Source organism: Beta vulgaris, chromosome 1 (assembly GCF_026745355.1).
Source record: "Beta vulgaris subsp. vulgaris cultivar EL10 chromosome 1, EL10.2, whole genome shotgun sequence".
Classification (NCBI taxonomy): Eukaryota; Viridiplantae; Streptophyta; class Magnoliopsida; order Caryophyllales; family Amaranthaceae; genus Beta; species Beta vulgaris.
The window spans coordinates 56,678,519-56,695,086 of record NC_079202.1 but is presented as its reverse complement, the minus strand read 5'-3'; the positions used below and the strand labels follow the sequence as shown (position 1 = coordinate 56,695,086).

The following is a 16,568-nucleotide window of genomic DNA, read 5'->3' as shown; positions in this document are numbered from 1 at the left end:
AACAAAATTGGTAATCATTACAAAAACAAGTTCTTTCCCTACCAGATCACACAGACCAAACAACCCCTACTATCTTACCTAAAAATCTAGAATCTATACACACAATCACCAACTTCTTCTCTAGATTAGTACATTGCAATTTGCAACCAACCAATCTCTCTATTCTCTCTATTTCTTCACCCTAAGAATCTAATAGTAGGAGTAATTGTTGTTTTTCTTACTCTTTCTTTGTATGATAAAAAAAAAAGTTGTTACTTTTTGTACTAATCTTTCAGAAAGTTGTATTCTTTGTAATCTTCATAGGCCATCCATCATAAATCACTAGTGCTCTTTCTTTGTTTGAGAGGTTTTGAGAGCCTACTATGTAGTAATGTAGATAAATGTTGTGTTGGGTTTGCTTTCTCTTTGAATGATACTCCCTCCGTTTCATTTTAATCTACACACTTACACTTTTCACGCATGCCAATGTAAAACTTTGAGGACATATATCTTTAGTTTTGTATTTGTAAAAATTATAAAAAGTACATATTAATAAAATACATACGAATAGGAATCTAACAAGATCCCACATGACTATGTTTTTATTCACATATAAATCACAAACGAGGGTCAAAGTACAATTTGTGAATAGTGTAAAATATCAAAGTGTGTAGATTAATATGAAACGGAGGGAGTATAATATTGTAATGCATATAAGGTTATGCATGAGCACCGAAAAAATTATGGTAATATACATGTAGGCTTTGTTCTCTATAGTATTAATAACATTAAGAATTTTGTATACTAGCTTAACCAGAATAGGGTGTAAACAACACATTTAGGCCGAACAAATCCAAACTATTACTCGGCCTAAATGTGTTGTGAAATCAAACTAATGTTTTATGGTTAAATTACGGTTTGGAGAAAGCCACTTGGGAGAAGAATTCGACCATTGCCATGAAGTATTGTTACTTAGAGTCATGTCGTAGTGCCTTATCCTTGTAAAATTGGTGGGGGAAATTCAAGCCATTATACCTCCCTCTCTTTCTTTTTTTGTTACAAGGAAAAAGAAAATTTAGATACATCATGTTCAAACCTAATGGTACCAAGACTTTATTGCAGGTAAGTGAAAGCTAACTCGAAAATCTTTGTGGAGTTCACTTAAAGATATAGCCTTTAGATAATTGAAAATTAGATGGAAAGATTACACCTTTATATAACACTAATCGATGCGTAATTTTTATTTTTTTACAAAAATCTATCAACACTTTTAGCAAAAACTCAGAACAAAAAAAAGTTGGATATTCTAAGAGGGGAGTACAGACTACAGACTCACAATACAAAACAGACAATCATAAAGGTTAGTAGTAAAAAAAAACTGAGTGTTAAAAGATAGCCCACTTTTCCTCTTATCTTTCTCTATTTCATAGAATAAAGAAGATATTACAAGTAAAATAAAAACTCAATAAACAGAAAAGACACAATCTTTTTCATGCACTATTATTTGGGCTAGAGAGAGACATAGATCAATCAAAGAGAGAGAAAGAAAGAGTTTGCTTTTGAGTCTCCCAAAGAAATGAGATTGCAGGCTATGAATATACAGAAGCAGTATCTCTTGTTGTTTTGTAGTCAGGAAAAAAAATTTGGGGACCTTTTTTTTTTCTTTTACCTGTCAATGTCATTTTCTTCATTTTTACACTTGGTCTAGTATGTTAGCTTTGCTTTTTGGGAGAACTTCTACAGGTCTATTTTCTTAGCTTCTTTTTTCTTTTGTTTTTTTTTAACTTTGTGAGTAATTAATATTTTATATCTTTGTATAAAAAAGAGCTTCTTTAGCTTTCTTTGTATAGAGGTTATAAAAGAGAGAAACACAACTTCTGTCTTTTGCTGTTATCAGTTACTGTTCTGGATAAATATTTATGAACCCTAAGGTATGTTCTTGCATCATATTAATATACTGCATATTTATTCAATGAAGTAATTAAATTTAGTGTTATAGTAGTTCTTATCATTATTCCTTGGATTTTGTTATAACTCTTTTAAGGTCTTAACTATGAAATTCAGGGTTTTACTTAAATGAATTTTGCAGGAAGTTTTATCTTGTATGAATGAACAACACTTATTCAATGTATTTGTTTCAGAAATTTATTAATTCTGAGTTTTCTGCTTCATTGTAATGTCCTTTAGAAACTTTTTTTTTTGGGCACTAATTACTTGCACTTTGAACCTGTTTAAATTTGTGTACTTGTACTTTTGCTGCATCTTAAGAGTATTATTGATGGTTTCTTTTTTAAGTTGACTGTTCACTATTCCAACTGTCTGCTGCTTACTATTGCAGGTTTAAGTACAGTTTCTTCTCTGATGAAAATCTTTAGGGTTTTACACATTAGATCATCTTTCAGCCATTTTCATCTTTTTTTTTTTTTGAATCCAAATTCTTATTTATTCTTCCTCTTTGATTTGGGTAGTTGAAAAAGTAAAAAAAACCCAACTCAAAAATCCCAGAAAGAAAAAAGGAAAAGAACTGAAAGTTCATGTTTTTGACCCCACAAAACAAAAGTGGGCAAAGTTAGATTCCCACTTCTGAGTAGCTTCTCTTCTTTCTTCCAAATTTTGCTACTCAGATTTGGTTCTTTCCTGAAGAATCTTTGATGAAGCTGACATGTTGATGTTTATAGAAATTCTCTGATATTAAAGCTTTTTGTTACTCTAACAAAGTAATTGCTTAAAAGTAAAAAGAAATTTCCCTTTTGAATGAATATGGTTTCACAAGAAACACACACCAACCCTACTTCTTCAAGTAGTTTACACCATTTTATAATCTCAAATCCAATTACTTCCCAAACCCATTTTGAGAACCCACATTTTGATGCATATGGTTCTGAGATTAATATAAGGGTTAGTTCAAATAACCCCTTTTCAGATCATCAATCTCTTGGTACTACCCAATTCCCTACAATTCAATCTCTTGGAGAAAGAATGTCAAGATCAATAAACCTTGTTCATCATGATCCATCATCAGTAGTAGTACATCCTGATGATCATTCTGATATGGGTCATACTAGGCATCTTATGGACCTTCTTGGGGCCTCAAATGAGCCTACTCATGGGTCGAACCGGCTCTCGCTTTCGCTCGGTTCTCAAGTCCTTCATACTCCTCAATATAGGCAGAGAGCCTTAAGCTCAGATCTCATTCACCAAGCTTATAATAACTTGGTTAGTTCTTCTGGTGATCATGAAACATGTAATCCAGGAGACTATTCTTACATGGCAAATTCCTCTTTTACTGCTTTTTCGATCAGTAATTCGGTATACTTAAAGCCTGCTCAATCGATTCTCGAAGAAGTGGTTGATCTCGGGAGTAAAGATATCGAATTAAACGATGTAAAGAGGTTGTTTATGAGTAGCAGAGGACTCTGTGCTGAACTAAGAGCAGAATTGATGAGTAATAGCTTCTTATCAGCTGATAAACATGACCTCCAAATCAAAATTTCCAAGCTGATCACTTTACTAGAACAGGTTAGTTAAATTCTCATAATTTTAAAATGTATGTTGCATACTGTATACTACCTTGCTTAAATTTTACTTTTTTCTTACTAGTATAGATTGATTGCAGATGTTTGAAGTTGCTTGTTTGCTACCTACTTGTTCAAATAAAGTTTTTCTTCCAGAAGCTAAATTGTTTTGGTGAATTATTGGCTTGTGTTATTGTAGGTGGAGGGGAAATATGACGAGTATTGTCAAAAAATGGAAGAATTAATGTCATCATTTGAAGTGATAGCAGGAGAAAGTGCAGCAAAATGTTACACTGCATTAGCCTTGCAAGCAATGTCTAGGCATTTTTGTAGCCTAAGAGATGCCATAGTAACCCAAATTAAGGTTGCTAGGAAAAAATTATCACCCGACTTACCTAAAATTGGCAGCGGGTTATCCCATTTAAGTTTGTTTGATCGCGAGTCCAGGAATAGCAATAGCAGAATGTCCCTCCAACAGATTGGACTGATCCAAGGAGCTCATCGACAAGCATGGCGGCCCATTCGAGGGCTCCCTGAGACCTCGGTGGCCATCTTACGTGCTTGGCTCTTTGAGCATTTCCTTCATCCGTAAGTTATTAATTAAAGACTAAAGCTTGTTATGCGCGTGACTAATCACATTTCTTGTGAAGTTATTTAAGAAACTCTACTATCTTGCAGATACCCAAATGACTCTGAGAAGCTTACCTTGGCATCACAAACTGGCCTTACAAAGAATCAAGTATAAATTTAGATCTTTCTCAAATGAGAATGTTTTTTATGTTGTCATCTTTTTTCGGGTCGAATATAATTTTGCTGATTGATGTTTTTTGTAGGTTTCAAATTGGTTTATAAATGCAAGAGTAAGATTGTGGAAGCCAATGATTGAAGAAATGTACAAAGAGGAATTTGGGGACTCTTCAGTAGATTCTTCAGGGGAAGGTCATTCTGAAAGAGCAGAAGATCAATGAGATGATGATTTTGTTTGTGCTTGAGCTTCAAATAGTTTGTTGTATGAAGAAGCAAAGCTTTTTGTAAATGTACTAGTACATTAGATGCATTAGTTTAGCTGAAATCAGAGCATATTGATCTCCTTCATGAGATGTTGTAATGAAGATTTTGATCAATTTTTGTACTAATCTTCTTGTTCTGTAGTTAATCTTTTAGTTAAGCTTGTAGTCATAGATCATGTCTACCAAAATTGCACATTGCCTATGAATTTGCAGAGTAATTTTTGCGCAAAAAATGGTGTGAGAATAAAAAGACGGCTTACCTTCTTAAGGAGCCTACCACTCTATGTATATATTTAATAGAACTTTATGTCATATTACACATATACTTCTTCCGTTTAGAAATAGTTGCACCATTTCTATTTTGTCATTATTTACATCTTACACTTAGATTGTCTTTGGTGATTTATATTTTAGGAAAAACATAATCATGCGGGGTCTTGTTAGATTTGTTTGAATGTAAATTTTTTTAAGATAAACTTTTTATAATTTTTACTTATTGATATTAAAGATATTAATGGTTGAAATTATACATTGACATACATGAAAGCTAGAAATTGCGCAACTATTTCTAAACGGAAGAATTATATCCTTAGTAATCAACTATTAAATGGGATGACAGTTTGCATGGCGACAACATGCAAGACTGTCTCATATTAGAAATTGCTAAAGAAATGCATACAACAACATGAATGATGATAATTACCTTGAGTTTAAGAAATGCTTGTAAGTAATAAAAGGTGATTATGGTTAATTATATGCCCAAGACAAAAAGAGTTTGATGTAGCTTTTAATCAAAAGGGTGGTTAGATTATCTAAAAACAAGTAGGGTCAGCATGGTCAAGTCTTTACTAACCTGTGACCCTGTGGGGTTATATATTGCACTTGACCTACGGCTGCAGGCACCTAGTAGAGTGTAGATAGATAATATTGATATCCTAAGAAATAAGAATTGATGCTTTAAATTATTGCAGAAGTGGAAGTTGTTAATTATTACTATCAACGACTCAACGAGTCTTCATCTTCATTCTTGCATGATAGAACTAGATGCACCGTGGACTAACATAAATCAACACAAATTTTTTTATACTTCCTCCGTCTTTTTTACATGTTATACTTTTTAAATCACGAATTCTTAGCACTTTTGGAGGGAGAGATAAAGAGAAAGAAAACAAACGAATCTCATGTGAACATGTGATAGGAGAGCGATAGAGAGAAGTTATTACTCAAAATAAAAGTGTAACATCTAATTTGAAACTTCCTAAAATAAAAAGTGTAACATGTAAAAAAAATGGAGGAAGTATTGTTTTTAAATTTTATCCCAAAATTGGGTATGTATTAAAAAGGGATGGATTGAAGTTTTTGGGAATTATTTAAGGTGTTAAAACTAAAGGTTTTTTTTTCCTAAAAAAGGATTTGTGTTGTTTTATCCTCTCAAACTGATCTTATTTGTCGGAATTTAATAATTATGTTACTCAAAATATCTAATACATCATGCGAATGTAATGTTATTTAAGATTAGGGGTCTAGACTCGAGATGAATTGAACCAATTCGACATCAACAAAGCTCATTTAGTATGACTTTATCTAATCAATACTGAATTTAAGCTTCACTCCAAATATTATTAGGATAATTATAAAATTTCCTTTTGGAAATTACAATCTTTAATTATAAAACAAGTTAACAATTTTGGAAGAATAAACCTCAAGGATATTTTTTCTATTTTTTTTTGGTTATGTGAAGGACACTATTGGATCGAAACCTCTCGAGGTCAGCCCAACCCGGATAATCAGCCAGACACATTAAGAGTGGGGGAAAAGGGTATGGGAATGCCATAGTGAAAATTGAACCCCAACAGTCCAGCTTCATGGTCGGAAGGTGCAATCGTTGCCAATATGCCAAACTTAGCATGGTATAAGAACATTTAGAGATGATTCTATGCTTTTTATATCTCATTAAAAGATTTTTACAAGTATTTAGATACCTAACCTTTTTAAGATAATAACAAAAGACTATTATAGACATGAACTCTTACTCCAATTCCTTGTAGAAAGAATTAATCTATTGCTTTCATCCCCCAAACTTTTAAGAATTTATTTCTAAAAATCATTCTATTACTTATCATGTCATTACATCAAATTTTCCTCAATTGACAAAAAGTTACGAAAAGTAACAACTCGAAGCATCGTCCGGGACACTCACTTGTAAATATATTTAAAAAAACGGTTTTTTCACCAAATGCCCCCGAGTTTTCACGAAATTCACTGGGTACCCCCGCACTTTTGAAAATACACGGGGTACCCCTCAGTTTCAACATAATATACCCCAATACCCCTAATGACTAACGGCGTTAACTGTCGTTAACTGTCGTTAACTGTCGTTAGTCATTATCCCTTATTTTGCTGTTTTTAACCCTAATTAAGCACTAACCTAACCCTAATCCTAACTCTAAACCCTAACCTTAATCCTAACTCTAAACCCTAACCCTAATCTTAACTCTAAACCCTAACCCTAACCACCCTCCCCACCACCCCTAGCAGACCCCCTCCCCAACCCCACCCTACCCACCACCCTAGCAAACCCTCCCTCCCCCAACCACCAGCCCCCCCTCCCCTAACCACCGACCGCCCCCCTCCCCATCCCCCGCAGCTCTTTCCCTAACCCCCTCGCAGCCGCTCATCCCACCGAGCCCCCACTAGAATTTCGATCCCCTCCCTCACCTCCGACGAGTTTTACCCCCCCACCCCGTCGAGTTCCGATCCCCTCCCCCACCTCCGTCGATTATCGCTCCTTCCTCATTGCAGCCACGCACTGGAAGTGCTGATTCAATCCCAGAAAATCGAAACTTGACGGGGGTGCGGGGAGGGGATCAGAACTGAACGGGGGTGGGGAAGGGGAGTGAGACTCGTCGGGGGTGGAGGGAGGGGAGCGAAATTCCAATGGGAGTGGAGGGAGGGGAGTGAGACTCGCTGGGGGTGGGGGAAGGGGCTGTGGAGGGTGGGAGGGTCGGCGGCTGGGGGTCGGGGGACGGGGGTCTGCTGGGGTGGTGGGTAGGGTGGGGTTGGGGAGGGTGGTGGGTGGATGGGGAGGGTGGTTAGGGTTTAGTGTTAGTGTTTAGGGTTAAGTTAGATTAATTAGGGCTAATTAGAGTTTAATTAGGGTTAAGTTAGGTTAATTAGGGCTGATTAGAGTTTAATTAGGGTTAACATTAACGGCAGTTAACCCGTTAGTCATTAGGGGTATTAGGTGTATTATGCTGAAACTTAGGGGTACCCCGTGTATTTTCAAAAGTGCGGGGGTACCCGGTGAATTTTGTGAAAACTCGGGGGTATTTGGTGAAAAAACCGTTAAAAAAATGTTCCTAAACAAGGAACTGTGCCATGTGACGCTCTAGGGAGTTTAAGTTCATGTAATTTATGTACAATAAAAAAAGTTAGAAATTGCATAATATAGGTTTTAATCTCGTGACCTCTAGTTCATATGCTAAAGTTTTAATCATTAGACTAAATTGTATTTAGTATTATCATTCTAAAGCATAATATTAATAAATGTAATTTTTTCCTATCCTAAATATTGTCTGGATTTAATAACTAGTGTCTATTGAGAAATTGTGGTTGTATTGTAGTCTTGTAGACATAGTAGTCTTGCAGTGGAACATCCCCAAAGGCCAAAACTTTTTCATAGGAACCCATATTAAAACATACTAATCCAGTAATCCTATTCCTATTATCTAGTAAGGGAAAATAATCAGTAAGAGATGAGTTCAACTAACTTCTGTTGGTTAATCAGTAGCAAAAATTCATCTTCTTTATCATCTTTCCGACGCTCTCAATCATCTCCGTACCAAACATGTCCTTCAAATTCTACAAGTTGGGTAAAAACCCATCAACATAAAAAACCCAAGAATTGCATTATAGTGAAATCCCTTCAAGTTCATGGAGTGGATGAGTTTCTCTCTCCTCTTCCTCTTCCTACAATTGAACCAGAAACTGTAGAAATTGAACAAGAATTGAGCGATTTTGAGGAGGAAATCGAAGACCCAATTTCTATTTCTTCAAGAGAGAGACAAGAGGAAGAAGAAGAGGAGGAAGATAGACGCTTTAAGCTTAGAAATGGAAAAGAGGTCATTTTCTTACCTTTGTTTTTCTTTTTATGTTGTTATTTTTGGTTTTGATTTGCTTTTTTTTGCTGAATGTCTTAAGTATAATGTAGATGAGATAATTCACTTTTCTGTTTTGCATGGTTTAAATTTGAATAGTTTTAATATTTGGGGTTAGGGGAAAAAGTTCAACATTTGGAGCTTATGAATTTGTAGTTATAGGAGTGAAACTGGAAATTGAGGCAGCTGTAATATTGTTCAATGTTCTTAGAAAATGAAAAGTTCATTTTATTTTTCCTCTAGTTGGTGATCAAATTCTGATTGTTATTTGACCAATATTCAAGTGTTGAATCCCATTTGGAGAAAGAGGAGAGACTAAATCACTTTATAGCTTCGGAGTTATTCCTCCTATCACCAATTGGTTTTAAGATGGAACCTCCTTGGGCTTGTAAGTGGGCTAAAACTCTCCTCCTCGTTATTGGGTTACCCAGGCCCATTTCATCTAATCTGAAAATTAACGTCAAGTACTAATAATTGAGAAAGTGCAAATTTATATAGAATATATGCCTATGTATCATGGTACCTTTTGTATGTAGCAAGTAGTAATGCTAATAAGTATATACTATGATGTGTGCATGGCAGAAAAGGGGTGGGGGGTGGGGGTGGGGGGTGGGGGGTGGGAGAGGGATTGATGATGGGTTATTTCCAAATTCCAAATGATGGGTTAATCATAATAAGCTCTTCGAGGTTGAAAGGACAAGGCTTAAAGAGCCTCTATGAAATTGTATTGGTAAAAGTTGGCGCCTTTTGTGTACCCATCCTGAATACAGCTTTGTAAGAGTATTAGGGTAATGCTGTGTATGGCTTTCTGTTAAGGAAGAGGGAAGGTTAATCAATGTTTACAAGGCTTTTGGATAGAGTGGCTGTCTGGTTGATGACTTGATGTGGATCTTAACCATGCCGAGTAGAAATCTGCTGACTCTTTGGCAAAAAGCCTTGTCGCACCATGTGCTATTGCTTGAGGATCTTGGAGAAAAAGCCGAATGGCTTAACATTGTTGATATTACAAAAGTAAATGTCGAATATTAACTTTGGTAATATATATTATGTAAAGATATACACCTAGTCATGTTTGGTATATATATTATGATAAACTAGCTTCCGATTAGGTTTGGACTCTATCTCTGCATGTATACTTCAATATACAGCAAACCACATTTGGGGACTCTTCTCATGCTCTCAAAATTGTATTTTCAGGTTCTTGCGGAAAGAGCTTATCTTGTGGGTGTAGAGCAAAAGGGTGTTAAAGTTAACTCTTTTGGAATAGAGGAGTCTCTGAAAGAATTGGAGCAACTGGCTGATACAGCAGGGCTTCAAGTTGTTGGCTCTACTTATCAAAAGTGAGTATGTTGTGGGTTTGACTTCTGCATATTATAGTTACATGCTCAGCTGCATGTTGTTAGGGCAGAGCAATCAAGGTTCTATAATGTTTTTAGGTTCAACTATTTTAAACTTTGTACTTTCACTAATGGTCTTCAATTCAATTAAAGGCTTTAGAATTTCTGTTTTAACTTTATATGATCCGAGATTGTTAAACGCTCCCTTTCTTAGTGTGTAATGACTTGTGAGTTCTTGTCTGAGGGCATTATCAGTTTGAACTCAGCCAAGTGCATTCTTCCCTTTATATTTTCAATTTTGGTTATGAAAAATGATCGGTAAATAACACCAGTTTCTGCTGTATGATTTAGGCTTGCTGCTCCAAATCCAAGAACATACATTGGCTCTGGCAAGGTTTCTGAGATCAAGAGTGCAATTCATGCATTGGATGTTGAAACGGTGTTATTTGATGACGAGCTTTCACCTGGGTGAGAATGGAACTTTTAACTGATATTTGGTGCATGTTTTAGTATAGCTATGAACATTTACACATACTAGCTTAAGACTGATATATTTAGATTTATCATATATTTAATAAATTGTTAATTTGTTTTCCGAAGAAGGTTTTGATTAGACTCTAATTCCAAAAGGGTTGTATATCTGAGTGGTAACAATTAGCAAGTAGCAGAAGATCCTGTCAGACTAGTCTTCCCTCATCAATATCCTCCAAGATTTTTATATCTAGAATTCCAGATGACGTTGGATATAAATTATAATGATGCGATGTTGCTAGTTTATCTTGACCTCTTTTTAGAGTTGATTGAGAGTTGGGTCTTAATGACTAAATTGCTTTCTATTGAGTGATTAATGTGTAGTGGCATTGAACAAATATCTTGGTGGGTGTAAACTTTGCTGTTACTATATATGTGGAATTGTTTGGTCCTAACTGTTAGCACATTGCAGGCAATTGCGTAATTTGGAGAAAATATTTGGAGGAGATGTTAGAGTCTGTGACAGGACTGCACTTATTTTGGATATCTTTAACCAGAGAGCAGCGACACATGAAGCTGCTTTACAGGTAGATATCTCTATGAGTTCAAGTGTGAAAATGGAAGTTACTATACTGGTGTTTTTTATAATGATTATAATGTTATGCTTCACTCCAAGGTTGCACTGGCTCAAATGGAATACCAATTACCTCGCTTGACAAAAATGTGGAATCATTTGGAGCGTCAAGCAGGAGGCAAGGTGAAAGGTATGGGTGAGAAACAAATTGAAGTGGACAAGCGTATTCTAAGAGACCAAGTAAGTGTGTTTGTAGAGACCACTTGCAGCAAAGTATACATATTTTATTAATTATGTGAGTGGAGTTTTAAGATCAAGATGGCACCCTGCCTTTCATGGTGTTGTTTGAGGCCGACTTATCTTTTCTATAGTTTTGTCCTTTTGCTGATATATTCTTCTATCCTTTTTGTTTCCAGCAATTCTTTTATCGCTTATTTCTAACAAACTAATAGTCTGGAACGGTAATGAATTATGTGTGTATTTTGGCATGGCAAATTCTAAATACATATGCAATTCTTTAATGATTTACAGGACTTCCTGAATACCCAATCACACATGATCTCCATAATAATTTTGTTTATGTTATTATTACTCTATTCTTTGATCTAGCCTTGGATTAGTACAATCTCACTGAGAACAATTTTTAAAGCTTTTGTGAATCTTTATTGGCATGCTTAGAAAAATTAATGTTGAACTTTAATTCTCATCAAATGTGATGCTAAAAGTCACTTGTATCTGTCTACATGGATTCTTACCATAACCTTCTTTCTATTTGTTTCTAATTTTTTGGTAGATTGGTGTTCTGAAAAAAGAACTGGAATCTGTTAGACGTCATCGGAAGCTGTATCGAAATCGTCGTGTCTCAGTCCCTATTCCAGTTGTATCTTTAGTAAGTTGATGTCTACTTGGAGCAGTTGTACAAAAATCCTTGGAAAATATCTATCCAGTGTTGATGATGAAGCTTGCATTTATTGTGAAACTAAGGTAGGATATACAAATGCTGGGAAGAGTACATTGTTAAACCAATTGACTGGAGCTAATGTGCTTGCTGAGGATCGATTGTTTGCTACACTTGATCCAACAACCAGAAGGGTACAGGTTAGTTCGATAGGTCTAGGGAATTTTCCTTTAGTTTATTTTCATTTTTATCTGAGCAAATATTATGAGTTAGGACATGGCACCTGTATTAATCTTCTTAAACCTATTTATCTTTTGTTTGTTTAAATTGGTGTCTTAAATTATGTCACTAGTCACTTCCAAGTCTTAGCAAACAGCTCATTCTTTATGTTCTTTGGTTATCCTGAAAACTTAACATTTAGAGCGAGTTTGCAGTTTGAACATGTAAATCTCAAGCTTAAGTAGCTTTCTTGAGATTCTTCTTTTAGAAAATTAATTTTTTGGAGTATATTGTTGCTATAATTGTACAACTGAACGAAAGTGAAATACTGTCTTCTGCTGACCACTCAATCATTGTGATGTAATTGCCTTGTCTCTTGCTTTCAGATGAAGAATGGGAAGGAGTTTCTACTAACGGATACTGTAGGATTCATTCAAAAGTTACCAACTATGTTGGTGAGTCCTCTCCCAGTAGTGTGAATTATGTTTCAAACTCTGGTTTTCTAAATTGAATTTTGTAAGTTACTTGTTCCAGGTTGCTGCCTTTAGAGCCACTCTGGAGGAAATAGCGGAATCGTCACTTTTGGTACATGTGGTTGACATTAGGTATCAATTTGATCTCATGCTTGGATTCAACTCTTCTTTCCCTCGTCATCTCATTAAGATGCTTTTGACAGTCATCCTTTGGCTGAGCAACAAATTGATGCTGTGGATGAAGTCCTGTCAGAATTGGATGTTTCGTCAATACCAATATTAATGGTTTGGAACAAGGTACGAAGAGAAGCTCTTCTGGATCTTAAAAACTGCCTCGTTGTCTCTCTTTCATTACTTATATTCTTTTGGAGAGAGTCTGAAATTTTAATATTTGTCCAAGAACCTTCGAGATGAGAATGCGGTCAGGATTCTGATCAAAATGAGTGAACGTCTGAAAAGGCCCAACCTTAAACATGTAAATTGTGGTTTCTGAGAATCAGATAGTGGAAAGGTGGTAAGCCCTTCCGAGTTCTGTCAACCACCCTTATGGCAAAGGATCAATTCTCATGGGGAGTAACTTTGAGGCAGTTATGGAAGGCTTTTGAATGGGGTTATACTTGAGAATAGGTTGAGATAGGTGCCCTCACCGGCCACCGAGGGTCTATGTGTATCAACCCCACCAAAAAAGCAAATATTGGTTCGTAGAATTCTCATATATTTGTGAAACTTTTGATTTATATTCCCAACTTTTAGAAATTAATTGTCACATCGAAACCTAATACAACCTTTCCTTAAAGCCTAAAGTTAGGTATTATGTCATACTGACGCTAAGTAGGCTTTCCTTTGTTACTGTGATTTTGTAGCTTGTGTTAGGCCTGGATAGTGTTATGGTGTAATTCCCTCTTTTGATAATGATATCTTAAATTCCTTGCCCAAATTTTTTTTTTTACCATCATTTCATTAAAATATCCCTTGTAATTAGTATGATAGTTGTTTCCTTCCTATCCACTCTGTATCATTCCATTGAAGTTGATCTATGCACGGAAATCTAATCATAAGTTATTTTTATATCGAATATTTGGCAATTACTTTCACATTAATGAAAAAGAGAATGCGACAATTTTTCCGGACATCCAAAAATTATGTTCTTGTCTATCATTTACAGAGGGAGTAATTACTAGTTTGAAATTTCAATTCTTGAAAGAAAAATATGATGTTTGGTTGTATAGATAGTATAATATTCTCTACTGTTTGTCTCAGGTTGATAAGGTGAGTGATCCAGAGAAAATTAAGGCAGAAGCGGAAAGACGAGGAGATGTTGTCTGTTTATCAGCTTTGAGTGGTGATGGACTGGATGATTTTTGCAAGGCAATTCGGGAAAAATTGAAGGTTGCTTTGATATCTTATTTTGTCTATTGACAATTGGAAGCTATAATACCTTCTAAGGGTCTAAGTTCCATTCCCCAGTTTGGATTTAGGCCTAGTCCAATATGATAAAAACATTAATTCGGTTTTTGGATTTGGGGTCGAAATCCAATCCGAATTCCTTTAATTAAGTCTATTCTGATCTAATCTGGATTGAAACTTGGTAGTTCTGATCCAGTATGAAATCCATACTAATAAAATTAAATTTTTTTTTTGTGGGTGTTTTTTTGGGGGGGGGGGGGGGTTAATTGCTAATGGACCCCTTACTCTCTAATACAGGCTGATATATTTATATATAAAAAAATCATTACTACCTGCTCTTGAAACAGTTATTAAGAAACTGGCTTTGGTCCTAGGAAGTGTTGCGTTTGTTAAAAAACAGAGACTTATATTTTACAGAGAATCTCTTCTGATAATTTTATCGAATTAGAGGAAATAAATTATCCTTATGTTCTCATTTAATGTTTTCTGTTTTTAGTTAAACAAAATGAGATAAAGTTTAGATGTTGTGTAAATTTACAAGTTTGTTGCAACTCTACAAGTGCAGGTGGTCGCAAATCTCGCGCCCAATGTATAACTCAATGAAAGAGGATTAAGCTCCAAGATAACTTAGTAGAAAACCTATATGTTTTTACAATTTTAAACCAGTTCAAAGTATAGAGGGCAATGCTATAAGTTCAAAGTATAACTTTGGAAAATAAAGGTCTGATAATAATGTAGCAGTTGTCACTTTAAATGGAAGATGGAAGTTGAAGGTAGCTTCTGTAGAGTTTAATGACAACTAGCAAGCTATCATGCCAAATTGTAGCTAGTATTTTCTAAGTTATATTCACAGCTTCCATGCTTTGCCTAACCACCGTGTTTGTGTTTCTGTGACAGGACTCTATGGTGTGGATTGAGGCATTGGTTCCATTTGACAAAGGAGAACTTCTCAGTAGCATCCACCAACTTGGAATGGTAGAAAGAACTGTGAGTGAATTTCTCCTTGGGCTTTGACCTAGTATTTTTTCAAATAATGCCACCATTTGAATAAGAGTACAACTATTTACTGAACTGTTCTCCACTGAAAAACAAACGAGCGGGGGCTTATTATGTAATTTCAGTTTGGAGTGAGTCCCACTACCCTCCTCTTGCTTGTGTTTGCAGAGGACTTGTTCGCTATATAACTTTTTTCTTAGAATATAAGCGGTTTAATGGAGTTTTTTCAAAAAAAAAAAGAACTGTCGAAGAGTTTCATGTCCCATAAATAATGTATCTACTGGTTGTTGCTTGCTCTTTTAGGATTTCACTACAGAATGGATTGAAAAAAACCCTCTTATGTGCATTGTTCCTACAATCTTTTGAGATGTGAATGTTGGCCGAACTGCTAATTTTCTGGATTCTGTTTAGTTTTACTCTCGTTTCTCTTCTACTTAAATCAATCTTAATCAGTCAAAGTCGGTTTTCGTTGGCAAAATATCATTTTCGTTTTTAAAATCAGTTTTTGGTAACTAAAAGTCGTTCTTAATCAATAAGTTTCATTAATAGCTCATGAGAAAGCACTACAATTTCAGTGGAAAATAAAAGATCAATTAAAGAGAGTTTTAATCAGTGCAATTTAGATGTAATCACTAATAAACAGGTGTATAGAAGCATACCTTGATTATCAATTTACTAAGGCATTTCATGGGAAGTGTATTTGAAACTCATTCACTATGTAAAAATTGTGAATGAAGCAAACATGTCCTTGTCATATATTACTAACCTCTAGGATCAGATCCAAGATATATAACTACTGATTAGAGAGCCACTTAATTTCTGAGTCTTGATCTCTTATTACAGGATTACACAGAGAACGGGACATTGATCAAAGCATTTGTGCCACTTCGCCTAGCAAGGCTCCTTACTCCGATGAGACAGTTGTGTGTATAATCGTAGATTCAGTAGATATGTGACCTGGAACTCGACCTCCCAGATTTTACACATTTTCTTCAACAGGAATATTATGTTAAACAGGAGCTGTAACGATCAACGAGGGAACGCAACGCTTCACTTCTGTACATAGTTTCATCTGCATTCTTCAGTGTACATAGTCTTGAAATCATGTTTTGTAACATAGTTGGTCTGTTATTAGACCGTCTGGCACAATTAAACCACAAACTTTTTTCTTATGTATCTTAGTTTACGTTTATGATGTTTTAAGTATATTTGCATTACTTTTAAACTTGGTTCCGAGGGTTTTTTATATAAATTTTTCATAGGTTAAATTTATGTCTAATTTTTGCTTGACTGAGGGCGTGTTCGGCAACAGTAGCTGTGGTGGTAGCTTTTAGCTATGAGAGTAGTTGTTAGTTGTGCTGTTAGCTGTTAGTTGTCCAAGTAGCGGTATAAAATATTGATGTTCGGTAAAAGAAGCTGTCAAAGTAACTGTTTAAGAATAACCAGTTAAAAACTCAAATAAAACTTGAACATATAATTTATACACCACTAAAAGCTACCCCAAATTGTAGCTTTTGACAAACACTATTAAA

General features: G+C 35.2%; 2 protein-coding genes across 2 annotated transcripts; both read left to right on the top strand.

Annotated features, from left to right (window-relative positions):
• The first annotated feature begins 1,054 nt into the window (after window positions 1-1,054).
• LOC104889277 (BEL1-like homeodomain protein 11) lies at window positions 1,055-4,673 on the top strand. The gene is made up of 5 exons (XM_010674472.4): window positions 1,055-1,910; window positions 2,318-3,498; window positions 3,694-4,082; window positions 4,173-4,233; window positions 4,328-4,673. The coding sequence occupies exons 2-5, from the start codon at window positions 2,734-2,736 to the stop codon at window positions 4,460-4,462; spliced, it is 1,350 nt and encodes a 449-aa protein (XP_010672774.2). The 5' UTR covers window positions 1,055-1,910; window positions 2,318-2,733; the 3' UTR covers window positions 4,463-4,673.
• A 3,536-nt stretch (window positions 4,674-8,209) lies between these two features.
• On the top strand, window positions 8,210-16,304 carry LOC104889285 (uncharacterized). The gene is made up of 13 exons (XM_010674482.4): window positions 8,210-8,625; window positions 9,859-10,001; window positions 10,350-10,466; window positions 10,942-11,056; window positions 11,146-11,283; window positions 11,837-11,932; window positions 12,028-12,141; window positions 12,547-12,615; window positions 12,695-12,765; window positions 12,837-12,930; window positions 13,894-14,022; window positions 14,938-15,027; window positions 15,880-16,304. The coding sequence occupies exons 1-13, from the start codon at window positions 8,260-8,262 to the stop codon at window positions 15,967-15,969; spliced, it is 1,632 nt and encodes a 543-aa protein (XP_010672784.2). The 5' UTR covers window positions 8,210-8,259; the 3' UTR covers window positions 15,970-16,304.
• The last annotated feature ends 264 nt before the right edge of the window (window positions 16,305-16,568 follow it).